Source organism: Scleropages formosus, chromosome 9 (assembly GCF_900964775.1).
Source record: "Scleropages formosus chromosome 9, fSclFor1.1, whole genome shotgun sequence".
NCBI lineage: Eukaryota > Metazoa > Chordata > Actinopteri > Osteoglossiformes > Osteoglossidae > Scleropages > Scleropages formosus.
Window position 1 is genome coordinate 4,591,894 of NC_041814.1, and position 26,396 is coordinate 4,618,289.

A 26,396-nucleotide genomic window follows, 5' to 3' on the forward strand; every position below is an offset into this window, starting at 1 on the left:
TTTTTCCCAACAAGATGTTTTGTTATTAAGTTTGATCAGGAAATCAGGCACCATGTCTTCCAAGGTCTCCTGCAGAAATTCCAAGTGATGCAGGTCTCCTCTGCATTGCTTTGCTTTCAAGCTCCTGTGAAGTTTGTCACATTCAAGTATTGAGCAGGTGTACTCAAACATTTGACTGGTACTCTAGTTCCATCGTCTCAATGTTTGTCATGGCTTTCTTTGGTCAGTTGTCTGTAGATCGCTCTCTTTTTCCTCATACTGTGCATCTGCCCCACTCTCTTCCCTCCCTTTAGCTACACCCCCTCCATCTCCACGAGAAAGCACAGAGTTCCTGCTGGGCGCACCGCCACACTCAAACCGAACCAGGGTGGTAAACAGCCGCATGAGTGGTTGTGAACTGGTATATAAGCCCTTTCCTTTCTCAGAACCTGAGTTAAAACACATTTTTATTGTGATTCGAAGTGGGAAAAATACTACTAAACTGATTTCAGTGTCTAATATTTGTGTTTTAAAACTCCTTTATATTTCATAATAAATGTAATATCGTTCAGTGATTTCTGACCCAAATTAGATATAAATGGCATTGAGACACTCTTCAAGAATTTAGTATTTTGAACTGAATTGTACACTGGTTCCTCATATTACAAATGCAACTGGAATTGGAAGGCTGATTATTCTTTTTTTTAACTCCAAAGTCGCTTTCTCCTCCCTAAATTACAGTAAAAGCTAAGTGATTTTATTGTTGACCTGCTTAGGTAAAAAACCTCCTGTAAATCTTTCAGTTATAGCAGATATATTGCAATACTTTTTACATCTTTATTAACTTCATTATCTTTTAAAATAAATTAGTATATTTGTAATAAAAAATAATGAGAATTTTAACTTGTTGCTTCACAAGTTCATGTTTAATGCTGATTATTGATTGATTCATCTCATAAATATGTGCATTGTTTGTCATCTTATTTGTCACCAACACTGCTGAACAGCAGGCATGAACTGTAAACACTTTGGAGTATGGCAGACCCACTCCTAACATGTTTGGGTGCACTTTACTGCCATCTATCAGCTGATCATATAATTACAGGTGACCTTCATTGCACTATAGGTAGAATTTTTCTTAGAAAACCGTTAAATGAAGCCCCAGTAAAATTAAAAATAAATGAGAAAATATTCATATACTAGAAAATTTGTAATTTGACTCTTCATGTCTCAAGAAGTCAGTGTAGTCAAAGTGATTAAAAGACAATTGCCAATAAAGCCTTTCACTGGAGTAGTTATTGCAGCTTTACTGTTTTTTTCCAGTGGACTGAAAACATGAGTTTATCAGCAGTGCTGCCTCTCTGTCGTTTCAGTCCAGGTCTCTGTGCTCCTCTCCGCTGCCTGCCCTCAGCCCCATCCTCAGCCCCGCCCTCACCTGCTCATCTTCCAGCCCCAGTGAGTGGGGGGGGCACACATTTAATCCCAGGGCCCACAGTCCCCACCGGGGTGGGTATTTTTTGGTAAACACCCCCATGCCTGTTTGTTTTTTATTACCATCAGACATGATTATTGAAATAGAACTTGTGGACCAGCACAATTCTCTGAAGTATAATGTTAGCCACCTTCCCTCCACTCTGAGCAGGTGTGTCACGGGGGCCAAGCCCTATCTCCCAGAGCTCCCAGGAGTCGTGGCCTGTGGCAGCAGCCATCACCGAGTACATCAATGCCTATTTCCCTGGAGGACAGCACAGCCGGTGAGCAGGGTACACTGCTCTTTAACTTCATGGGGTCTCCCCAGGAGAAATAGGGCAAGGCTAATGCAGATGGAGGGGTGTGCAATATTTAATGATGAAGGTGAGCTACTGGTTTTTGTCCTTCTGTCCAGCTGTCTGGTGAAGATCACAGGAGACTTCACCATGTCCTTCCCAGCTGGAATCACTGTCATCTTTGCTGCCAACCCAAACATCCCTGTTTTGAGTTTCCGATTAGTCAATCTGGGTCATGTTGAGAATATCCTCCCCAACAAAAAGCTTCTCTGCAGGTGGGTTTCTGTATTGAAGTGTAAGAAGGAAGATGTATAAAAGAAATGGAAAGATGTATAACATGTTTTGGACTATTTTCAGTTCACCACTCTCTACACTCTCCCCTTCTCTATCCTTCTTATAGTGGGTCCTCCCAAAGTGGCGTGGAGAGCAGGGAGTTCTGGTTCAACATGCAGGCACTTAGCCAACATCTACAGAAAGAGGCTGAACTCAATCCCCAGGCCTCCTACTACAATGTGGGTTTAGTAAAATACCAGGTGAGATGGGCAGGCACTTCACCTGGGTCTCCCCTCCACTCTCTCACACACACAACAAAATGTGGAAGCTGACTGGATGGATGGTATAGGTAATGTGTAAGGGGACGCTTGGAGAAGATATAAATTTTCTTTCGATTGGCGTTGTATCTTACTGACTTACTGAAGTTGTAATCCCACTCAGTTTGTTATCTAATAATTTTTATTGTTAAAGTAGCATAACCATTTATTTCAACTCTTTTGGACCTCTCTTTCCTTTGACACATCCATGCTCCTTCATGTGTCTCAAGGTGTCGTCCCAAGACCCAGGCCATGCCCCCATGCTACTGTGTGCAGAGTGCCAGCGCAGTGGCACGGTGACACGCGTCTCCCTGGACTATCGGTGGTGTCCAGCCATGGCACCAGATGCCCAGCTCACAAGCACGCAGGTGCTGCTGCCCCTCGACCACACGGCCAGTGATGTGCAGTGCCAGCCACCTGGAGCCTGGTGAGTAGGAAGTGGAGGCAGGGTGGACAGGCCATGTGGAGATGGGAGGTAGAGGTAGAGGCAGAAGTGCAGAACAGTGTGGAGAGAAAGCTGTGAGCTAGCAAAGAGGATGACATGAGATAAATAAATGCCAAGCAAAATGTGGCCTAACTAGGTTGTTGGTGTTTTTACAGGAATGCTGAAGAAAGACGACTTCTCTGGAAGCTGCCTGATTTCTCGCCCAGCAGCCACAGTAAAGGTCTCTCCACTATCTGCCTTCTTGCCTTACTCGTGTCTTGGCACATATTTTAAAGTGAATATGAAAATAAAAACATCTGATTCTGAAAGCTGCAAAATGTGTGAAATGATGAACTGGTGAGGGTACGAGGAAAGTGAAGAAGGGCTTTGATATAGGGCAAAAGTCTGTCCTTTGTGTTATTACCAACTATGCCATATGGTCCGTATCTCACACATAAGTGGTGAGTGGTTCTGAATGTTTACTTATGTACAGTTAATGAAGCATTAATAAAATTACACATGCTGAGAATTGAATTTGTTACATAGCTTTTCTTAATGTTGTGATATTTGGTTTGTAAAATTTAAAATAATGCATGTTAATTAGAATCAATACTCCAGTGGAGTACTCCAGTAGAGATCACATCATCATTGTATCATTTCAAGCTGCCAGTTTAGGAATATTGTTTATCAGGGTATGGATGACACCTAAACAATGGCAGGGGAAGAGACTTTAATCTCCAGTCAAAACCCAGCCACCAAGGAAGAGGGTTTGACACCCATTAGCTAAGCTACAACAAAACAGGAGCCAAAGCAGTGCTTGAATTCTTCAGCTGCAGCTGACATAGCCACCACCCTGTGTGTCCTGCCCCCCCCCCAGGGTCAAGCCACACCTCGGGCCAGCTGTGTGCCAGCTGGCAGAGCTCGGAGCTGTCACATGGTCCAAACCCCAGCCTTGCCGTGCAGTTCGTGGGCACTGGGGCCTCACTCTCAGGCTTGGATGTGGAACTGGTGGGCAGCCGTTACCGCATGTCACTGGTGAAGAAGCGGTTTGCTACAGGTACACGGCATACTCAGTTATGTTAATTTAGGTTAATGTTAGCACTTATGTTAAATATTGTAAGTTGCCTTGTCCAAAGGTGTCAGATGAACAATAGCTACAACTGTTTCCATTCTTTGAGAAAATCTTTCATTTGGCAGCAACACTGGAGTGGTGCTAAAACAGAAAGCCAATGTCCTACAATGTCCTAGTGCAAGTCTTGATTTCCACTCTGTTAGAAAATTGCTGTCGAGAAATTCCATTTAACCAACTTGAATGATCTCCACGAAAGCTGCTAGGAAGAATAGGACAAAATTACTCTTGAGCAGCGTGGAAAGCTGGTTCTGACTTAACCAAAAAGACAAGGCTGTTATTGTGGCAAAAGGGGGTCTACAAAATATTAATGTGTGGGGGTTGAATACTTATGCAAGCTGTATTTTGCAAGATATTAAAAAAAAAATTTGGCAAATTTACTTTGGTTTTAAAAATAAACTGTTAGAACACAGGTTTACAATAAAAATACTTGGAGGAATGTGTGTCTTTTGAAATCCATAAAATGGTAACTTTCTAACTAACAAGCTAATTTTCAAGGGCCTGAGTACTTTTGTAAGTCACTGTGTATCAAGCAAATTAGTGAGGATGAACTGGAGAAGTTATGTGGGTCCTGGTCTTGCCGTCATCTTTACATATGTTCTCGTACTGATGCTTGGAACATCAGTTCAACAACGTTTTTCTTTGTGTCTCCCCTACTGTAGGGAAATATGTCGCAGGCTGCTCATTGTGAACATCCCAGGGGTGCCTGGGTGGCCCATGACTGCACTGTTCACCTCCCATGTGGCCTTCTCTTTCCCCACCAGATTTAGCCCAGAGGATACGTTGAGGAGCTTGGTGGTTCAGTAGATCATACTCTTCAGATGGCTCTGATGAACAGGGACCAAATTAGAGCCTTCCTGTGTTCTCTTCACATATAGAAAATACAGAACCAGCTCCAACCCTCACCTGTGTTTTGGGACACTATAGTTTTTTGGCATAGTACTGCATTTAGTTACTGCGTTGTGAACTGCTTGTCAATTGAATGTGATGAAGTTCAGCTGAAGAGAAATATTGTCCATTTACATTGATTGCAGACACTTTTCCTCCAAAGCACAATTCAGGGTAAACAAAAGTTCCTACCACAACAAAGAGCTACAGCTATGTACTTTTACCTCTGGACCTATAGGGAGTGGGACCACCAAGCTGCAAGAGGTAGGAGAAGTGCTCTCGCTTAGGTTGTAGGGAGTGATCCGGTTCTGTAGGTGTCAGGGTGTAGTTCTTCTGACTGTAGTTTTTACAGAAGAACCAAAACAGGAGAGCAAAAGGACAGTAGAAGCTTCTTGTAAGCAGTTAAACTTGTGAGCCTTAGCTTTTCACCATGGAGTGAAAGCGTTTGGGTCTTTGACTGTTGTAATGCTTATACATTGTCATAAACATCTCTGGGACGTGTTAAAATATGGGAAACCGTTTGCACACCAATATTTGTATCAGCAGTGGCCTCCCTCAGCGGAGCCCCACAGCTAGTCTCCCTAGTCTTTGTCCCGTTATTCTTTGCACCATGAGGCTGCCAACATGGATTGGCTGCTGCAGTGAAAAGTTGACAAATCTAGAGAATCTTAAAAATGAAACTATCCTGATTAGCAACACCAAACAAAGGGGTAGTATGCTTAAATTCAACATCATAATATTCCATCACTACCACATTTTTACATAATCTGGCAAAATTACAAGGAGATCAATCTGGAGTTATACACATAGGTTAAACATATATGGCAGACTGTTAGTGACACAAAGTGAACACAACCTAATGGCAGTAAGAGTGCAGTGAGGACTCGTGATATAATACATTCATCCCCACCATAAAACTCCTGTTGTGTGTCTATTAAAACAGGACTCTTTTCCAACAAACTTTTTTTATTGAATCATTTTCTAACCACAACCAAAAATATATGTTTACACCAATTTATTACACAGTTCGACCAGTACAAAATACCGCTTAACTATGCAAGTTGTTACAGACCACAGTCTGGCTTCAGGCTAGGTGTAGTCAAGAACAGGTTTAAAAATGAATAAAAATAAATGCTCAATTTACATTTAATTAGAACCAGGACTGGGTCCATAGAAATAGAACCTCCCAGCCAAGTTTTAATAGGGGTTTCCAACACACATTCAAACAAGTTAAGAGGAAGTTGCCTTCCCCATCAAGGTAATTACAGGGTAATAGGCACAACACTAGCAAGAACACGTCACCAGAAGCCTGAAATGACTCCAGTAAGAGAGACTAGTAGTAGCTAACAAGTTAAACAATTTTAAATTTCCCAGGGAGGGGCATTCTGAACATTTTTGGTTTAATACCAGACACTGGTGACTTATTTCATTCTCATCACAACCATAATGCACAACAGACTGAATTACTGGCAGTAAATGAGGCCAAGTTCATGGCAAGACAATACTGGGTAGAAGAGTTTAAACAATAGATTACCTCACCCTTAAAAGACAAAGATTTAATGAATAGAAAATAGTTTCATAGTTTTGTACACCAGAACATGGAAGGAAAAACTGTTTAAAACATTTAAACTGTTATATTGTGTTACAAAACACAGGTTTACAATCAAATCTTAAGCATGAAAAAGACTGCTCAATATGCAGACATGCCATGCTCCCCCGAGGAATCAGTTAGTTAAGGTTAGGTGACCTGGTAACCTGAATATGGTCAAGCAGATATAAAATATAGGTCTTGTAGGCTGTTGTCATGTAGGCAACACCACTCTTGTCAATAATTTATGCAGTCCACAAAGCTCAAAGCAAGTGCTGCATTACATGAAATTGAGTTATGAAAATCTAAGGCTTAGTTTACAAATTTGGTCCAATGAATGGCCCTCTGATGCTGCTATAAAAAAGGACCACTGCTAAAGGTTGCTTTTCAGTGTTGACTAGGGAAAGATTTGAGACAGGAAGAAGGTAAACACATGGGTGTTCCCACTTTAGAAAACCTGCACCTCCGGTACAGGTTTTTTTTTTTTTAATTAAAAAAAAAAAAAAAAAAAAAAAAAAATACACCTAAAACATAGGGGTAAGTCTGCAAACTAACCTGTGACTGGAAAAATACTTCCCCAGGGCCAATCCACCCTTGAGAGCAATGAGAGAAAACAGTCTTTTATGGTCTTTGTAACAGGACCATATTTCAGAGTTCCTACAACATGTAAGGAAGGAGAGTGGTTTGCACCACTGTCCTTTGAGCTGCTGGCTACAGCTGAGGCCACAGATAGTTCACACCTACATCAAGTGTAAAGGTGCTTCTTACTTTTGAGGTCATGGAACTATACATTCACACTGGTAGAGAGACAGGCACAGGGAGAAGACTGCCATCATGATGGTGAGAGCTTTTTCCATCTAAGGCACTGGGGAAAAAAAAGTAAAAAAGACACTATGGCAAATGTATTAAAACGCTAAGATGTACAGGAACAGAGTACTGCACAAAGTCGATCCTTGATTTCACAGTTTGGCTTGCAATACAGAAGAGAAAACAAGAATTTGAACCAAACCTCTCAGTTAAGTTTCACAAACTCTCATCAGCATGAGATCTTTTGAGATGCTGATGTAAACATACATGTTTAATACAAACTATAACTGTTGGTGGGAGGTTGAAGAGCTCCTTGCTCCTGTATATGTAACTTCAGTTGGTGCTGCTTTAGCAGACCTGTGTGTGCTGGGCCACCAGGCTCAGATCTCCTGCAGCGAGTGATTGGTGTCAATGCGTTCGCGCTTAACTGGAGGCTCGCCAGCACTCCGGGAGATGTCCCCATCGCTGCCCAGGTCACTCATTTCATCTGAGAAGGAGGGATCTGTATCGAGGACAATTCCACAAAAATATAAACTGCACTGGTGTCTGTAGGAACATCGAGAAGAAATGAGGTGGAAATGGGAGGTGCCTACCTTTATTCCTAAGCATGGGTATCATTGAGCTGAGATCACTGAACTGAGTGAGAGATCCAGAGAACATGAATTAGGAACTAGATAAAGCTGTATTTAAAAATTTGCCTTTGGTCACTTCCCACATATACTTTATTTACAACTCAGTCTTATTTCCCGGGCCCAGAGTCCACACGTATGCAGAGTTCACACTCCGATACATATACCATGTCAACAAGGTTAGATGTAGTCCTCTTCTGAGCTCACCTCTCCCATGACGGCGATGGGTGTCTGGCCAGTTGCCTGGGCGACACGGTGCTCCACCAGGTAGAACATATACTCATCATACAGCAAACGGATGAGGTGGAAGGACCCAAAGCTAGCAGCACTGCGCAGGGTCAGGTCTCGGATCACCATGGAGCTGGAGGGACATGGGGTTGAAGAGCAGACATTAAACAAAGGCAGCACAGGCGTGACACGATAACACGTATAAAGTGGGGATGCCAAATTTAGCCCTGCTTCCAAGATTATTTTTGGACTCCTGTAACCTTTCAGGTCTTACCACAACTTCTCAGCTGGATTTGGGTCAGGACTTTGACTAGACCATTCGATAATCTTGTTTTCCCCCCAGTCATTCTGACATTGACTTGCTTGTACAAGCATGTTTCACATCATTGTGATGTTATATGATTCAGCTGCACTTCAGCATCAGATCACAGACTGATGACCTGATATTCTCCATTTAGAATTATCTTATACAAAGGGAGATTCAGGACTCCTTCAATGTTAGCAAAGTGCCCAGGTCCCGTGGCAGCAAAATATCCCCAGAAAATCGCATCATCACTACCATGTTTCTGAGATGTGATCAACTACTATTATCCAAGTCATTGGTCCAAAAAAGTATGAACCCATGAATTGTCATTCAGATCAGCACCATATACATGTAAAGACTACCTGAGATGAAGGGTTTTATGTAGTGGAGGCGGCAGCAGAGCTCCTCATACCTGTAGAAGGACCACTTGAGCAAGAACTGGCGCGCAGCCCTCGGAAAGCTAGCGCTGCCTTCGTGGGGCTTGAGCACCTGGTTCACCACATTGTCCAGCCAGGCTGCCCACTGGTCCAGTGAGCTCTGCTGCTGCAGTGTCACCTTGAAGTCTTGCTCCAGCCGCTGTACCAGGGTCTCATCGCACTGGCACACCCATGAGGCCTGTTCCTGCAACAGGCCACATACTGTTAAGTAGGACAACATTAAACAGTGTGTGCATGTATATATGCATATTTGGTGGGCTAGCCAGCAGAACTTGCATCAGTACCTGCACATTAGCAAAGTCCACTCGGTTGAGATCACTTAGCATCTGGTTGATTTGCGAGGTGTTCTGCAAGACTGCGCGTGCTGCCTGTGCCAGGTGGTTCAAGGATGTATATCTACGCAGTGTCTGAGCAAAGGCACTAACCACTGCCACCTGCAGAACACAATTTATTCTAAGATGAAAAAAGGAAAGTACTCCTTGTCCAAATAACTGAAATCCAAGTTTGCATGCTGACTAGTTTAGTTGGTGAAGATCGAGGTACCTTGGTGCGAACAATCTCCTGGGGGAAATCTCTCATGGCTGAGGTGAGCCAGCCCTCAAGACTCTTTGCAAAGTTGCGGATGGCTTGCGTGAGAGTACCTTAACAAGACAACGAGAAAAAGAAATGAGACAGGCCCATGACGTTCCATAAGAATCATAAAACTGGGGTAGTGGCAAGATGCAGGAACAGCTGGTAGCATAGTGGTTCCAGCTACTGCCTTTGGACCCAAAGGTTGCTTTGCAGGTTCAAGACCCTCCTGCTGTAGCACCCTTGAGCAAGATACTTGCCCTAAATTGCTCCATTAAAATTTCCCAGCTGTATAAAGGGGTACATAATTGTAGGTAGCTCAATATTGCAAATCAGCTAAAAATGAATAAATGTAAGATGAACTGCTTAGGTGAAGAACAGAACAGTAAAAGTAGGATGATGCAGCGCGGGGGGGGGGTGGCTGTGGACTAACTGGGGACAGGGCGTAGCACATCAGGGATGAGGATCTCCACCAGAGCCTGGTACAGGATGTGGTCACAGCTGCGCATCCACATCCTCAGTGGCTCATACTTGCAGAGGGCCACCAGCTTCTCCCTGGGGATGGGCCCCTCCGTCTCTTCCTCGCTGTAGAGACACAGTGGTCAGACAAGTGGTCAGCGTGTATCAAGGCCTATACCTTAAACGCAAGACCAATTCTACCTGTTAGGAAGTGACGTGGCCCCATCAGTAGATGGCGCCGTTGAATTCCAAAACGTCTGCCACAGCTTCTCAATGTAGTGGAACTGGAGGTTCATCACAACGTCTAGAGTGGCCTGTAGGAGATGTGAGGACAAGGACATGAAAACCTGAGCATCTACATTAAAAATAGTTTTTACATCACCTTTATAAAACAATTTTGAATGTATTTTTTGCATAATGATGTAATGATGACAATACATTGTTGTGTATTTGCTCTTCATTTAGTTGTTAAATTATGTAATACATATGAAACATCTGTACAAGTTGCACATTTTTGTTGGAAATAAATTATGAAAATCCAGTAGCAGGTCCTGAACCCTGTTTGCACAGTTCCCTTCTCACTAACCCATTCCGGGCAGCTTTCAGTCACACAAATTTCTTCGTGTCTGTTCAGCATGAGGAAGTGACCCTTTCCTCCCAACAGAGTGCCGTCATTACTGCCTAGAGGAAACCCCACACTCCCACGTGAGCCACGTGAACAGCCCACAGTGACGTGGCAGTCCAGCGGCTCTCTGGCAGAGCGCATACACACACACTTTCATAATGCTCAAAGGCACACTACTATGCAAAGCTCCCCAAAACTGACCAGAGCAGCAAAGGTGCATCTGCGCCCAAGACCGGTGGCCACTTGAGGACACAGCACAGAGACATGAACAAGAAAGCCTGTAAAAGCCAGGGGGCCAGATACAGTAGGTGTTAGATGAAACCCTACATGGGGAAACTGCAGCAGCACGAAGTCAGTTTCAGCAAAGAGCATTAGCCCAAACCGACTATTAACTGGTCCAAGCTGCAATTCTACCGTTTCGTGTATTAGGGCTCTCTGCAACAATTCATTGTGGTTTACACCATGCCACAAGATACCCGTTTGGCACAACGTTCACCGTGAGTGGAGTTACTGTGCCATAGAGATTTTCCTTCAATGAAATGATACGTTTGTGCTTCCCTGCAAAAGCATTGCTATGGCAACCTTGTTTACCGTTACCCCTGGCAACTGCTTAAACACTGAGCTTGAAAACAAAAAGGAAAATTCCCATCCGTACAAACAAGTATTTTTCCTATTTTTGCAAAGCTGGCTTTCAGCCTGCCTGGTCTCCAGTTGAGGATGATGAGTAGGCCATTCCACAGAGCTGCCCACACCAAAGGCCTTTGTCTAACTTTTTCTTCTTTAAACACATGTACTTATTTTGTTGCTTAGCGCACAATTACAACGCAACACATTTGTACAGCTACATATTTAACTGGATAAAGGATACTACGGCAGGGTCCGTCCTGGGGTCTGTGCCAGCAGCGTTCAAGTTACTGCTCCAAAATAAACACATCATTTAACACCTAGCGTAATGGATAAAACTGATGAACAGAGATTTGGGATTTTGGCAAGTAAATAAGTGCAAATACAACACAAATTAATGTTAAAAGTAACCCACAGGCTATGGCACGGTGGTACAACATACATGTAGAACGGGTACCTGGGTGTGTGATCAGACAAAGGTTTAACCCTCGTTCAGTTTGTGACCGACTGTCTGGTTTCCTCCCACAGTCCAAGGATGTCTTTGTTTCATGTGGAATGGAGACTCCAAATTTTATGGATGCGAGTGAGTGTGCTGTGAGTGGCTACCATCTGATGAACTGGCATCCCATACAGGATGTATTTTGCCCTGTACCGTATGCTTCTGGGAGACTCTGAGCCACCATGGCCTTGCACTAGCATAATAAGCACATATCAGTAGTGACTGTGCCAGCGTCCACAAGCTATTTTTAGGAGAATCTTTTACATCTCCCGCATCCAATCAAATGCACTTATAAAATGTCACAGGGAGAAAGGTTAACAGGACAAGTTATGTCATGTTAATTGGTATGTTAACGGTATGTTAACGGTATGTTAATGGTATGTTAATGGTATGTTAACTGACATAACCAAAGTGTCACTGGCAATGTAGTCAAAATTTTGATAAAGGTGGTAGTAAAGAGGTTCCTGGGAGGAGAATGAGCATGTTGTGTTCAATTCAATTAAATTTATTTCTATAGAGCACTCTTCTCACACAGTGACACAGAGCACTGAACAAAGGTAACAGAAATTGAACCCATGGTGTACAGCACAGCAGCTGGTCTGGGGTTGACCAAAAACTAATCTCCATCACCCAGAAAGACTGGCAACACCAGCAAACAAATACAAGGGCAAAAAATCTCTCTCTGTCTCTCTCTCACACACACACACACGCACGCACAGGGAGGATGCAATCTAAAAAAGTGAGCATGAACCTTCTTGCCCAGGAAACACTAATGAGACAAGTGGTTTGGTACACAGTGTTTGTGGTGCTAACAAAGAAAAAAGAGCATCTAAGGAAGGCAAACTGACTCTTTCATTGTCACACACACACACACACACACACACACACACACACACACACACACACTTTCAGAACCGCTTGTCCCATACGGGGTCATGGGGAACCAGAGCCCACCCGGTAACACAGGGCGTAAGGCCGGAGGGGGAGGGGACACACCCAGGACGGGACGCCAGTCCGTCGCAAAGCACCCCAAGCGGGACTCGAACCCCAGACCCACCGGAGAGCAGGACTGTGGTCCAACCCACTGCGCCACCGCGCCCCCTGTTGTCACAGACACTTTTTTTGAAAAACTTTCTTCAGAATTGCATTAACACTCAGAATTAAGCAATTCTGTGCCCAAATATCCTGGGACCTGATATTTTACAGTGCATGTTTAGCAGCAAATGCCAAGTATTAGCACCTCCTCTAATTTCCCCTCTAAGAGGTTTAGCAGATCAGCAGCGGCCCACATCTTTAACATTTCTTCAACTATGTGGCACAGTTTCAACAAAGTACAAAAACACTCATTCAGTTCAGTGGGGGCCATACCTCGCAGTGATCCCGGTACAGAGTCTGGAGCTTCTTCACATCATTCATGCTAAGACGCTCAGGCAACGGGATGGAGCCCAGGTCCGGGGCAGGGAATGGGGGGAGGGTATGGGACACGTCTGCCAGGAAGACCAAAGACAGCAACACACAAACTCTCATTCCCATGTTCTCCTTGTTTGTTACAAAAGTGTGGTAAATTTCATCTGTCCGGGTAAACGAGTGTTCTCTTGTGTGGTTTCTCCGTGGATTTCAGATGGCCTCCCAACTGAAAAGGGATGAGTCGCTCATTCCACTGAGCTGCCCACACATTACCAAAACTCTTGCTTTGAGAGCTCTGCTCTGTAAAGGTCTCTTAACCAAGTCTTATGTTTTCAATTAAAAATTTCAACTTTTAATATGAGGGACTTGGAAGCCTTGACAAGAATCACTTGCATGAATGTAAAAAGGGTGTTTTAAAAAGTCAAGTAACCATAAACAAGTATGAAAAGCAGCTCTTCCCCTTTATGTTCCTCCATCAAAGAAAAGGTTTGCTCTATTGCCATTAGACTGAAATCAGGTACTTTCAGGTTTTGTGGCAAGGCAGCTCCCCTCACCGATGTACTGCTGGTGTTGCTGGCTCTGGGCAGCCACAGACTGCTCAGGAGTGGTGGATGAGTGCTGTGTCGTTGCAGACAGGCCGTCTCCCACACCATCCACTTTCTGTAGGGGTTTAAACCTGAGGACCACAGGTAAAGCTGTCAGAGCCAAGGTTATGGGGTGGGAGGCAAACATCAAAAATAAAGGGAAATGTGGAATTTGAGTTAAAATCTACAGTACAGTGTTTACATAACAACAGCAGTCACATTTACAATGTTTCATTTAGAAGACTCCAAACCAATGCTGAAAACCTATTAAAAGCAAACTACTGAGCTTGAAAAAGTTTCAGAAACCAAATACTACTTCAGGAAGAACACAGAGATCAAAACTGGCCTACGGAAAGGGCAGTGACTGCATTGAGGAGCCGTGTGCTGCAGGGTAGTGCTCTCACCTCTGCTTCTGGTGCACGGGCTGCTGCCTCATGGCCATGTACTGGGAGTCCTCCTGCAGCCGGTTTAGTGGTGAGTCCGGCTTTAGGCGAATTCCATAATAGTGATACTTGGAGTTTCCTCTGAGACAGAGATTGTGAGAGAAATAGGACTGGTGGATGAGCAAACGTGGGTGTGTGGGTGTACGGGTGAGAAGAGACTACAAGGTTTGCTGATCCAAGAGCACCTGTGTATTGTGCAATGTGTCATTTACAAATTTGCATGCAATATCTATGCGTACTGCACACATGCTCAGACCTGGTGCCCAGGCGACGCGTGCGCAGGCCCATGAACACAGAGCGGATGAGCTTGCCGAAGGAGGCAGCGTTAACTGGATCCAGCTTTTGTTCCTGGCAGTGGCGGAGGTAGTGGTTGTAGAGGGAGCTACGGGGCAGGCTGACACCCTCTGCTGTCTCGTAGTTGTCCAACAGCCACTGCAGCTGAGCACAGGACACAAGGACAATGAAGCTCACTCAAAGGGTGACTACATGGCCACAAAGCCTCTACATCAGTCTTGGGCAGGGTCATTACTTCAAGCGGCCAGGCTTTCCTCCAGTGTTCAGGCCTATCAACTGCCTACTGACCAAGTACAACTGGGCAGAAGCCTTACATAGCCATCACTCCATCTGTGAAAGTGTCCATCGTCACAGCATACACACAAACACAAAAACACAAATCACAATAAACTTATGGAGACTCACGAGCTGAATATTCAGCTTTCTAGACCATCGATACAAAGACATAAAAATGCACACATTCACACAGATAATATGAACCCAGCACACCAAAAGGACACAAAAAACAGTCACATAAGTCTTAAAATAAATTACATCCATTTCACTGAACAGGGATAAAAGATGGATATGCAAATTTGCACTTATTAAACCACCAACCATGACAGGGAAAATCATTTCATTCTGCCTCTGAATTCTCCCACAGAAAAGGCATTGACACAGTGAATTATTTCTTCACAGCTGTGGGATGCGTGGAAGAGGTGTGTTGAAAAAAGAGACATAACTGTCTATATAACTGGAGCAGTATGAACTGTGTAATGTGTGATCTGCAGGCCACACAGACATTCACTCCAAATCTCAGCGAGGTTAAAATATAAGAGGCAATAACCAAATGATGGGGGTAAGACATTACTACTATTATGTCATTTAGCCAAGGCTTTTTTATAGGGTGAGTTCCACCAGTTTGATACAGCTAGGACATTCCTCTTAAGTAATTCAGCAGCTCAAGTACCATGCTGAAATATACTACAGCATGCCCTCTTTGGGACTCAAACTAGCAACCTTCAGTCTATACAGCAAGGCAATGTCCTGAAAAAAACCATTTGGTGACCGTTTTCACTGTAGGGTTACAGTAAGGATCACAGCTCACAGACTAAGTGAAACTAGCTGTGTATTAAATATAGAAAGCATTTTATATGAAAGATTTGTTAGAGGGCTGGGAATAAAGACAAGGATAATGACTCAATCTTGGACAGGCAGCTGTTGCAGATGAGGGGGTTGATACTGCTGCACGTGGCAGTTAAAGAAGCACAAATTATTTGAGGGGGTAAAAAGATTGAAGAAAGAAGACTTGCAGCCAAAAGAAACAAAGAACAGAAAGATCTAAACCAATTGTTTCCTTTCAAGAATGCTGGCGACCCCAAAAGCAACTTGACCCAGACCTCTTTCTTAGGGTACAGGCCCTATGCAGAAAGGTGTCATTGTGATCACAGCAAGCAAGGGGGTGTAGGAAGCCTTCATGCAGCCACAGACAGCAAACTGGAGAATCACATAGAGCCAACTGGCCAGAGTGAGAAGGCTGCTCCATCCTAAAGGTTCTGGCAGCGAACGCAACTGAGGTGACGTCTGTTTTGGGAAAGTTGGTGGGTTTGCTTGTGTGGTGAGGTGAAAGCAAGCAGGCAGACAAACAGACAGCAACAGCCCCCCCCCCCCCCTCCTTTTTTTCCTCCTCCCTTTCTAAACAAGGCTCCTGGTTGACTTACATGGCTGTTGAGCAGGCTGCTTTTGTGAGTTGCAATCCCATCAGACTTTTGGAGGTTTTCAATCGCCATTTCAAGCTAAAGGGAAAAACAAACAAAAAAAGAAGCATGCAAAAATATAAAGAGAGGGAAAAAGTAGGAAACAAAGCAGGGGGAAAAAAAACACACAAAACAGAAGGGAAATAAGACTTAGCTGCAGCCAGATCTATGCATTCCCATTACACTTGAGACAAGTGTGGTGGCCAAGTTCATTAATGGGCTACAAAAAGCATGCAAATGAGGGGACTAAAAGGGGTTAAGCTGCATGTTGAAGGGCCTCCTTGTCTGATAGACAAATAAATGCATGCAAATGTGGACCACAAGCAGGTGGTGGAGACATAAGGCACGCATTGGAATAAGTCATCAATTTCCAGTTTCACCACGTAAAAATCGCTGACCAACCCCCACAAAACTGCCCCTCGCAACAACTACTGGAAAGAAAGGGCAAGGGGTAGCAGATAAGAGCTAACAGTTTATAGTTGACAGGCTGGCAACTGGATATGTATTCCTGTTGCCTGATACTATAGGAATGTGCATCCATACACATTTCTTTCGACTTTTTTTTTTTTAATTAAGCAATGCAGGTGTTTACTTCTGTTCGTTGTGAACAGAACATACTGATGGCAGAGGACAAAGAAGTGTGACCAATAAACTGCACACTTTCCCAGTATAGGCTCTGACTGGTGGTCATCGGTAATTGAACGAGTGGAAGATGCTGAGCAGTCATCCCTTAGACCTGGTGGAACCTGAGTGGTAAAGAGACCCAAAGAAAGACATGCCGTAAAGTAGTCAAATGGGGAAAAAAGTGGGGGGAACTTTTTTCAAGTGTTCCTGGCTCCTTGCCAGGCAGTATTGGGTGGCACGGCAAGTAGCGCTGTTGTCCCATATCACCTGAGTGATGTGAGAGGGCATGGGTTCAGTCCCTGCTCAGTCTGTGTGGGGTGTGCATGTTCTCCCCGTGTCTGTGTGGGTTTCCTCCGGATGCTCTGGTTTCCTCCCACAGTCCACAGACATGCTGTTCAGGTTCCCCCATAGTGTGTAAGTGAGTGAGAGTGTGTGCAGCACTGATGTGTGGATGAGTGACCCATTGTAAGTAGTGTATCTACCAGTGCAAGTCACCTTGGTGAATAAGGTGTGGGCTGATAACACTACACTGAGCTCATTTGAAGTCACTTTGGAGAAAAGCATCTACTAAATAAACATATGCAAATGTAATGAATTGGGGGCGTGGCTTTGTCTTCCTAGAACTGCAATGGCTGTGAGAAGTGCCTGAATGCGGTACTAATGTGTTACAAATCCATTTCCAAAAAAATTGGAACAGTATGTAAAACGCTAATAAAAACAGAAAGCAGTGATTTCTACATGCTCCTTTACCCATAGTTAACCGAAAACTGTACAAGGTATTTAATGTTTTACCTCAAACTTAAAATAAATTTGTACATATAAGCTAATTTAGATTTTGATGCCTGCAATATGTTTCAAAAAAGTTGGGGACAAAAGTGTGTTTACCACTGTGCTACATCACCTTTCCTTTTAATAACATTAAATAATTGTTACTGGAACTGAAGACACTAACAGCTGTAATATCCTAAGTGGGATTCCCCCCCCCCCATTCCTGCAAGACCATGCGATGGTACGAAGCAGCGCACTGTGGAACTGAAACAGTAATAAAACAAATAATCATCTTGGTCGTGTGTATAAGTCACACCCTTTCGGTGCTTTCAATTCATTTAAAAAAAAAATACACAAAAAAAATCCTAAACCCTATTCCCAACCATAACATGATTAATACCCCTAAATAAAAATTAAAAGGATAATGTCAGTTCTTTAAAAGTGATGATACTCGAACCCCAGACCCACTAGAGTGCAGGACCCAGTCAAACCCGCTGCGCCACCGCACCCCCTCAGCTTATTTTAGCACCTTGTCAAATTCTCTTCAGTTCTGATGAATTTTATTCAGTTCTGTTGTGAAACAGCCTTTGGCCTTATGTTACTGAACCAAGCAGCACATGACTGACACTCGGGCAAAATAAGCCATGTTAATGTTAGCTCAGAGTGCTCTGAATGAACTAAATGAAGTGCAGAAGACAGGTAATGCAGAAAGAAAACAAAGGCAATGGTGAACAGAAGGACCTGTCCCAGCATCTCATGTAATATTCAGTGGGGGTAAAAGAATACGCGGCACATGGAGACGGGATGGCAGTAGGGTCGTACCATTGCAGATGAGGAGCGAGAGGAGTGGGAAGGGTGGTGTCGGCTTCCCTCCATGCCACCCCCATGGATGAGGTATGCGCTGCTGCCACTGGAGATGATCTGACCACCTCCTACATCCATGGCAATGCCCACCATGCCATGGGGAGACACACCACCAGCTGATGACACCACTGTGGTCACCTGGGCACCACCTGCCTGAGTGTCAAAGTAGGCCGTCCCACTGCTCTGACCATAAAGCTGGCTATCAGTGTTGTATGAGTAGGCAGTGCGTCTAGGGGAAGGTAAAGAAAAGTCAGACTGGCACACACACACACACACACACACACACACACACACACACGCACACATACACACACTTCCTCCAAGAATGTTTGTTCATTCATACAGTAGTCATCTATTGCTCAAGAGTGTCAAATTACTATTATACATGCTAAATTTGCAGATATGCAATAAAACAGTGTGACAACGTAGAACAGACTAAACATTCAGCTAAGAACACCAAAACAAGCCACTTTCTTCATTAATAAAACAGCTATTAGACAAGATATGTTTTTGGCTGCCACAGAAAAAGTCCACATCCAAAAATACAGACCCGTGCCAATCAATAAGCATTTCTTAATTTTACTGGCCGGGCATTAAACCCCTAATATCTCTAAAACCCCTCACACATCTGTTTGATTACCTTTTAATTAGAAACCAATTAGCCACAAATTAATGAAAAGGCAATGTGGACACAGAACAGAAATAGTAGTGATAGAGGGATGCAGCCTTGTCAGCTTCAATTATCTTTTCATTTATCCATTTATTTATTTAGTGACAGAACTGCCACCTGTGCTCTGTTGAGGAAAATGGTCCCCAGAATATTCAGAAAGAAAGCTATTTAATGTTGCAACATGAGAAGCACGGGTGACTAATAAATGCTGTCCCCACATCTCAGGTCAGCTCTGAATGATTAGTGTCACTCGTACGAGCGATGGGGACTGGATGCTTACATGGTCCCGTTGGGGTACACTGCCTCTCCACCATCCACGTACTGCACTTGGGATTGGTAGACGTGCTGCACCTGTTGAACCTTTGGGAAGAGACAGAGCATCACCACATTAGTGTAAGCACATCACACACAACACTCCAAAAGTACATGTGCATCAAGTCACAAAGCTGGCAATGCCACCTTGGGCTTAGCTTTTTTGAATTCTTTAAAACTGCATGTTGACCCTCTTTGCTGGTTAATATTCTTCATTTAGTTAATGCCTTTGTCCAAAGTGAATACTCCATAATGCACTCTGTATGGTACCCTTCAGTAAAGCAATCTGAATTAGAATGTACAGCTATTTAAAAAAATAATGGTAATGTGATACACTTTCTTCATTCTTCCCACAGGATCCCACATAGAACTTAAGTTTGTGCAAGTCAAAAATAAACTTAACTGATAAAAACACATCACTGAATAAAATCTGGGAGTAAAAATGGCAAAATAAGGACCAACGGGCAGTAGAGATTCAACAACTGTAGGTTCTATACCTCTCTCTGTTCATACCACTTTGTGTGCCACAACCCTGCATTACAGTAAAACAAGCCAAGACTACTTGGCAAAACACAGCCCCATCCCTCCACAAAATGAGAAGAAATTGGGCTCTATTAAGGGATTCCCTAGCTGACGGTCCACTGGAAATCTCAGAGGTTGCAGCAACAGATACCAGTAGGTGATCCAACCACTCATATGCAACCAGCAGAGGGGAATGATGTCACTACTAAGGTCAAACTCCCACCTCCAGTTGTACATTCATTCATTTAGCTGACAACTTTTCTCTAAAGCAGCTTATAGTGTTGCAGTTACAATTATTTACCCATTTATACAGCTGGGTAATTTTACTGGAGCAATTTAGGTTAAGTACTTCACTCAATGGTATTACAACTGGAGGTGAGGCTCAAACCTGCGACTTTTGGATCCAAAGGCAGCAGTTCTAACCACTGTGCTAGCAGCTGTCCCACAGTAGCAGTGTTGGAAGGTTACAACTGCCCACTTTAGCAGTCAAACACTTGTTCTTAATGGTACTATATAATGCTTCCAAGAACAGTTTTTAAATCAGAGAACAAGAATAGAGTGGTCCTCACTCTCCAATTCCAGGGAGAGAATAGCACCCCCCCCCACCAAGTGTGTTAAACTTTACTGCATTTACTTTCTGGTAATCAACACAGAACCCAACCAACTCGTCCAGTTTCGGTAAGAGAACTACAGGGCTACTCCATTCACCTTGTGAGTCCACACTCATCTGCATGATCTTTTCAAGGCAGAGATGTCTGAGAGGCAGGTGATGATGCATGAGGAAACATGTGTAGCTCAAAGAGGGAAAGTAGTGGAAGAGCTAGGTATTGTTGGCATAGCAATGGTAGAATCTTTGTGAAGAGATGTCAGGGCCGAGGGAGTTGGTGTAAATGGAAAAGAATAAGGAGCCCAGCACCAAGTCCTATGGAACACCAGTTAATAGTAGGTAAGAAGTGACTGGGAGCTGTGTCTGACCACTTGGTTGACCCACCTGACAGGTAGAACTCAAACCATTTCTGTGCAGTTCCTTTAATGACAAACTGTCCAAGATAAGAGAGTAGAATCCAGTGGTTGACAGTGTCAAATGCTGCAGACAGGTTGAGGATAGAGGATAAAGAAGGGTGCCATTCTAGCTGACTAGAGATCATCTGAAGTACAGATGTCCTTCTGTTGTGCTGGTGACAGTGGGCTGTCAATGGGGAGAGGAATGGGAAGTTTAAGGTGTTTTCATACCTCCACACCTAGTTTGGTGCTATCTGGTGTCAATGTGGTGAAGAAAGCATCTGCTGCTTCTTGCCACGTCTCAGCAGAGTGAAATGGTATAGCTGATACGAGTTGCCCTTGTCAGAATAAATCACCTCGTAGTCAACATCCCTCAGACACCGTGTTGATAAAAGGGCCCTTGCCACTTAACAAGTCAGAGTGGGGTGTTAGAAGCAAAAGCAGGACTATCTCCCGGCTTAAACTATTGTGCTTGTTACACAAGTGGGAGTGCTGTTCTTGAGCTAGAACACATGCTCTGTTACCATCCATATAAGAGGTGCAGCTCTGCATGCAAGCCAAGAATATAGCTGGGACTCTACCTATAAACTCAAATGGGAAAAGCTGAGCAGAACCTTGGAGAACCTCCTTCTGTCTAACCAAAAAAAGAAAGTCCAAAATTTTATCACCAAAAAAAAATTTCAGTTTATTCAGTGTTTGTGACATGAAAGACATCCCTTGATCAGCGAGAATTTCCTTGGTAATCTTCACCAGGGAGAAAACACAAAACGGCATCAGTGGAAAAAATGCATTTTCAGCAGCCCTGAGGAAAAAGTTAAGGTTTACTCTATATGGTTGTTCCTTCACTGTGCCACAAGACAGGGAGATCACTGGCTGGTTGTAGTTCACTAAAACGCAATCAATTTTTACAACTTGCTTGTAGACAGAATGGAAAGATTCATTAAGGAACTGTGAGTGGTATGTCTCCTACTTCCACAAAATGAGAAAGGCATCCATTGTCCATGATGTTTCTCTATCACTCACGGTTTTCAAAAGACCATACCCCTGACACCTTTCCATCATCTACTGCATTTTCATCATTGTTGGAGCAAACCTGACATATCTGGGTCATCTACAGCTGCTGGAAGGCAGAGCAGATGCCCTTCCTAAATCTCATCCAGATTACGTTGAAACACCATGAGCCCAAAACCTTTCTAAATCACGGAAGCACATTTGAGGATGTCCAGAAAGCTTGTGGGTCATTTTTGGGAAACATCCTCCACTGAAATGGCCACTTGGCGACCACCACCAGCAACTCTGATTGTACATTGGTCCATTTGTGCTTTCTGTTGTGGCTGCAGTGCAGCAATTTGGCGCAGGTGGGTGGAGCAGAGGCGTGTTGTCCACGGAGACCTGATCAGTTCTGTTCCAGCTTTCAGCACCACTATGACACTTCCCTGATTGTTCCCACAGGGTGACACTTGGACTCAGGTTTATGGAACTCAACAATAGAGCACAGGACTAAATGAGCTCAAGAGATGAAAAAGGGAAAAACATCAGTAGGCAACAGAAACTCCAGAATTCTAATCTGATTCCTCTCTTTCTTTCCTCAGTCAGCACCTTCTCAGTATCAACAGAAGGTTTCTGTAAGGTCACAGATGTTAGTTTGCATGGCAACCGGGCATACATTGCATAGTAACAAGCTATGGCGATGGTGTTACCATGTTCCATGGGTTTTGAGCCACCCGCATCGTATGTGGATGCAGCAATCAGCACACAATCTCAGAGACCTCTCTAATGTAAAGTAATTTCTGCATGCAAAACGACTTCTCCCAATAACCATCTGGTGCTGATGCATCTTCTGATGAAGTTGTGTGGGTATCTATTCAGTCTGAGCACATCATATCTTCTGGGTGTTAATCGGGCAATATTTTAGCCAGCAGCACAGCCCCTTAACCTGCTGCCCTTACATGTATCTTAGTGGGCTTTACTTTTAACTCACAATATTAAACTTGGAGACTCAGAGGAGAGAGTATTCACTTCCCATAAGCAACTCCCATGCAAGTGCTCAGAACAAATGTCAGAAGAAAATTTTCTGGGAATAACATTGCGTGGGTGCCATCAGTTTCCTGCTGAGCATGGAGGCCGTTGTCTCTGCCCGCAACCGTCACAGACGGGAGTGAGCATCTCCATGCTTAATGAGCACCGTAGCAGTGGCCAGCATGGTGGAAGACGTGGTGCTCAGTACATACCTGCTGGGGGACCTGCTGTACTCGGGACACAGGCAGCTGCTGCACTGTAGCGCTCTTCTGGGTTGAGCCTGTGGCCTGTACCAGTACTCTCTGGTGGTATTGGAGGTTGAAGGGGGAGAGAGACAAGGATAAGCCCCTTCACTAATGCATAACCAGGACCCCACAAGGAGCACTCTTCCATATGCAAGAGTTGGCAAAAAACCTTTTAGTTTCCCTGCTATTTGAGTGGCAATTTTTTCACTTCCTAGGAAGAGATACTTTAAGGCATTTTCTGAGCATCCTCCCCAAGAGTGACCATAACACATTCTCATTCAGGGCACTACCTTTTTAATCAATACTTTGAAGGCCTTTTGAAACATACAACAAAGTTTCACTGAGGTGTGCTAAGTAGTTCAGAGCTAGTATCTCAGCAGTATTCCCCTGTCAAGGCTAAATGTCCAAATATGATTAACAACCCAAAATTTTAACAGCAAAATGCAAAGCTTAGTTTCTTGGGATACTAGCAACATCCCTTTTCCAGAAATCTGTAGAAGTTCTAGAAGTCCTACAAAAAGAATAAGTAGACATGGTCTCTGCTATGACAACATTAAGTTAAGGGCACAATGACAGTGAAGAAGTGAAATGGGCTGTTTAAGTGAATTCACATTTTTTCCAGGAGCAGTCAGTCATTCTTTGACCTCCCCCCCCGATTGGACTGCTTTTTTACAGAACAACATTCACAATACAAAAAGTTGAATGAGACTGACAGAGATCCATGTAACGCACCACTAGGAGACAGTGACCAGCAAGCTCCTAAATGTCTCCGGGGACACTTACACTGCAACCAGCAGCAATGGGAGGGTCTCAGCTGAGAGACTTAATTTTGGAATGTTTGGCAGGTGATGTAGATCAGATCTAAGCCTAGGCCTGAACTAGTGAGCTCAGCTGCTGCTCAGAAACAACAACTACACTAGCTAAGCTACTTTTACATGTATAAACACACCACCTCTTTCACATAGATTGAAAAAAAGAGCTTTTTTTATTAATGCCAGTAGACTGAATAAACCAAGGAGGGCTGTTTGGTACTGGGAGTTAGGCTGACAGTGAAGGACTTCAAACAAACTCCTGTCCATTATGGACAAAGACACACTTTCTGCACACCACCCTGACTAAACAGAGGAGCACATTCAGCTACATGCTGGTTCAGCTGTGTTCTTCTACGAAACTACCGGGAGTCATTCTTGCCAAGAGCTATTAGGCTCTAAAATGTGTTCTAATGCTTTCAGGGTGGTACAGACCTCATATTGTTTGAGTGGTACTGAACTGTCACTACTTTTTACATTTTTTATACACCCACTGTCTATTTTTGCACTACACTTGTACCTCGCATTATGAACATTCATCTTACAGTAAAATTTTGACTCATTACAGCTTTACCTGATGTTTTTAAACGGAACCTAACCCACAATATTAAGACTTCAGTGATTGCGATGTAGTGACTGTGCTTGTGATGTGAAGTGCATTTATTTGTTCCCGTTTTATTCCAGCATCTTGTCACTACATGTTGCATGTATGCTGCTGCAGCAATGTGCAATTTCCCCATGGATCAAAGTCACACCTCCCAGATTCCTTAATATTATTATGTATATGTTTGTAAAGTCCAACTTCCAGCAACATGATGAACAATGTGCTGTGTATTTTAATGTAATACTGTGTAACATTAATGACATACCAAAAATTCTGAATGATTCGTTGTCCTCTACTTGAAGGATCTTTTATTTTAAAAATTGCTGTTTTCTCATATGGAAAGTAACTTTAAAGAAGTTAAATGCTATACCTGAAGGTGTTTGCATGAGTACAATAAGTACATCCTTGTGCATCCATGTCTGTGCAGAGGAGATACCTGCTGAGAGGCGGGGACTGGCTGCACAACAGGGGCTTGGGCTGAGGTGGCCGAGCGCAGCGCAACGCCAGGCACCGTGTCAGACCCTCCCTCCGAGTTCTGCATACTGGACCCTGGAGGTAGAGGAAGCAGAGGGAGGATGAATGAGAACCCCAGCAGGGGAGTGCAAGCACACCTGACACAGAACATACAGCCTTGCTGGCACCCTAAGGTGGCAGCACACATGTGCCGGCGAAACACACAAAGAGGCTTTTCACACGCTGCTTGTTCAGAAGGTGACAGTATTCACACCACTATGAAGAAGGGGGTTATGGGGGAGAGTTACCGCAGCAGGACTTAGTCCACACAGACCATTTCTAATGATGTCAGCAAAAAATCTTTCTTAAGAAACAAACAAATGACCGCTAACTTTAGAAAAACCCCAAATTCTTCCCCAAATGTTAAAGGGTAAAAAGCTTGAGAAAGGGAAGTGGAAGTAAACTGAAGTTAAACTGAAGGCCAAACACAGGAGTAACGCTGAGTGTAAAGGAAACGAAAGAACAAGCCATTGCAAGTGAAAGAATAAAAAAAACCACCCCCCCCCCATTCTGAAAATATCTCTGGCGACAGTGGGGGACTCAACCCCCACCTTGGGCCTGATGATTTCCAGCATTTGTTTCAAATGAGAGATGTTTCCTTGGGGGCTTCAATAATCCAGCTGATATGAGGAAATTCCTGAATGCTTTGTAAACGTTGGTTGGTTGCTATGGTGAGGGATCCATGACAACCACCCCCAACCCTGCCCTCCTAAGTACCCCCTGCTCCCCCTTTCTATTTTCTTTTGAAGCTCATGCAAAGTAACTTGAGAGTTGGGTGAGGGAGAGACGAAGGAAAGAGGCAGAGGGAGACTGACAGAAAAACAGTGCGACAAGAAGACTGAAAACGAGAATCAGCAGAGGCACATCCAGAACGTGAATCACTAATCGGTTAGCAAACACAGTGCAGGGGCTTCTTTCACTCTACACAAAACAAAGTTATTTGAACCTTGGTACTTGGAAACTGGTATTAAACACCTCTGTATGCCACAAGCTGAATTATCTGAACAGGTTTTACATCTGACCATATCTGGAAATATAGAGCTTTAGAAAATATCTAATAATGAATGAGTATTTAATAAAGTCTTGTTTAATAAGGTATGAACACAAGCCCAGGTTTCCTTAAGTTAACATCAGCTATGTTGTGTCATAATCTTACCTTCCTCATTTTGTCTAAAAAAAAAAAAACAAGAGACAACAAAATTTCATGTGGTTAGGGACAGTCCATAGGGTCTACATGTGTAGTTTTTGTATTACATGGTTTGTTTAAAAAAAAGTGAGTACACTAAGGAAAATGTCCACTCAAGGAGAGTAAACTCCTGAAGACTTTGTAATGATGTCCAATTTTTAAAGAAATGAATGACAAAATGCTTTGCTGATTTGTAGTATTAGAGACGGTTTGTGAAATCATTTATTGCAGATTCAGTGTACCTGGCA

The 26,396-nt window shown here is 43.6% G+C and overlaps 2 protein-coding genes across 6 annotated transcripts in view; one reads left to right on the forward strand and one right to left on the reverse strand.

Annotated features, from left to right (window-relative positions):
• The window catches only part of fcho1 (FCH and mu domain containing endocytic adaptor 1), a 64,146-nt gene extending 57,263 nt beyond the window's left edge, over positions 1–6,883 (forward strand). The window contains exons 20-28 of the mRNA XM_018728157.2: positions 294–400; positions 1,353–1,485; positions 1,622–1,733; positions 1,865–2,020; positions 2,146–2,278; positions 2,566–2,762; positions 2,936–3,000; positions 3,637–3,816; positions 4,551–6,883. Of these exons, the coding sequence (XP_018583673.1) occupies positions 294–400; positions 1,353–1,485; positions 1,622–1,733; positions 1,865–2,020; positions 2,146–2,278; positions 2,566–2,762; positions 2,936–3,000; positions 3,637–3,816; positions 4,551–4,579 (1,112 nt within the window). The 3' untranslated portion in view covers positions 4,580–6,883. The remainder of the gene's footprint in view (positions 1–293; positions 401–1,352; positions 1,486–1,621; positions 1,734–1,864; positions 2,021–2,145; positions 2,279–2,565; positions 2,763–2,935; positions 3,001–3,636; positions 3,817–4,550) is intronic.
• rfx2 (regulatory factor X, 2 (influences HLA class II expression)) overlaps positions 5,725–26,396 on the reverse strand; it is a 37,062-nt gene continuing 16,390 nt past the window's right edge. For 4 of the 5 annotated variants that reach the window (XM_018728162.2, XM_018728158.2, XM_018728159.2 and 1 more), the window contains 17 exons: positions 24,886–24,998; positions 23,004–23,093; positions 19,217–19,296; positions 18,225–18,495; positions 15,975–16,049; positions 14,237–14,418; positions 13,942–14,061; positions 13,508–13,629; positions 12,915–13,033; positions 10,000–10,112; positions 9,773–9,924; positions 9,313–9,410; positions 9,054–9,203; positions 8,745–8,953; positions 8,008–8,161; positions 7,765–7,807; positions 5,725–7,673 (listed from right to left, as the gene is read on the reverse strand). In XM_018728162.2, coding sequence (XP_018583678.1) covers positions 7,552–7,673; positions 7,765–7,807; positions 8,008–8,161; positions 8,745–8,953; positions 9,054–9,203; positions 9,313–9,410; positions 9,773–9,924; positions 10,000–10,112; positions 12,915–13,033; positions 13,508–13,629; positions 13,942–14,061; positions 14,237–14,418; positions 15,975–16,049; positions 18,225–18,495; positions 19,217–19,296; positions 23,004–23,093; positions 24,886–24,990 — 2,205 coding nt within the window. In that variant the 5' untranslated portion in view covers positions 24,991–24,998 and the 3' untranslated portion in view covers positions 5,725–7,551. The remainder of the gene's footprint in view (positions 7,674–7,764; positions 7,808–8,007; positions 8,162–8,744; positions 8,954–9,053; positions 9,204–9,312; positions 9,411–9,772; positions 9,925–9,999; positions 10,113–12,914; positions 13,034–13,507; positions 13,630–13,941; positions 14,062–14,236; positions 14,419–15,974; positions 16,050–18,224; positions 18,496–19,216; positions 19,297–23,003; positions 23,094–24,885; positions 24,999–26,396) is intronic. The other variant, XM_018728163.2, reaches the window with a different exon arrangement.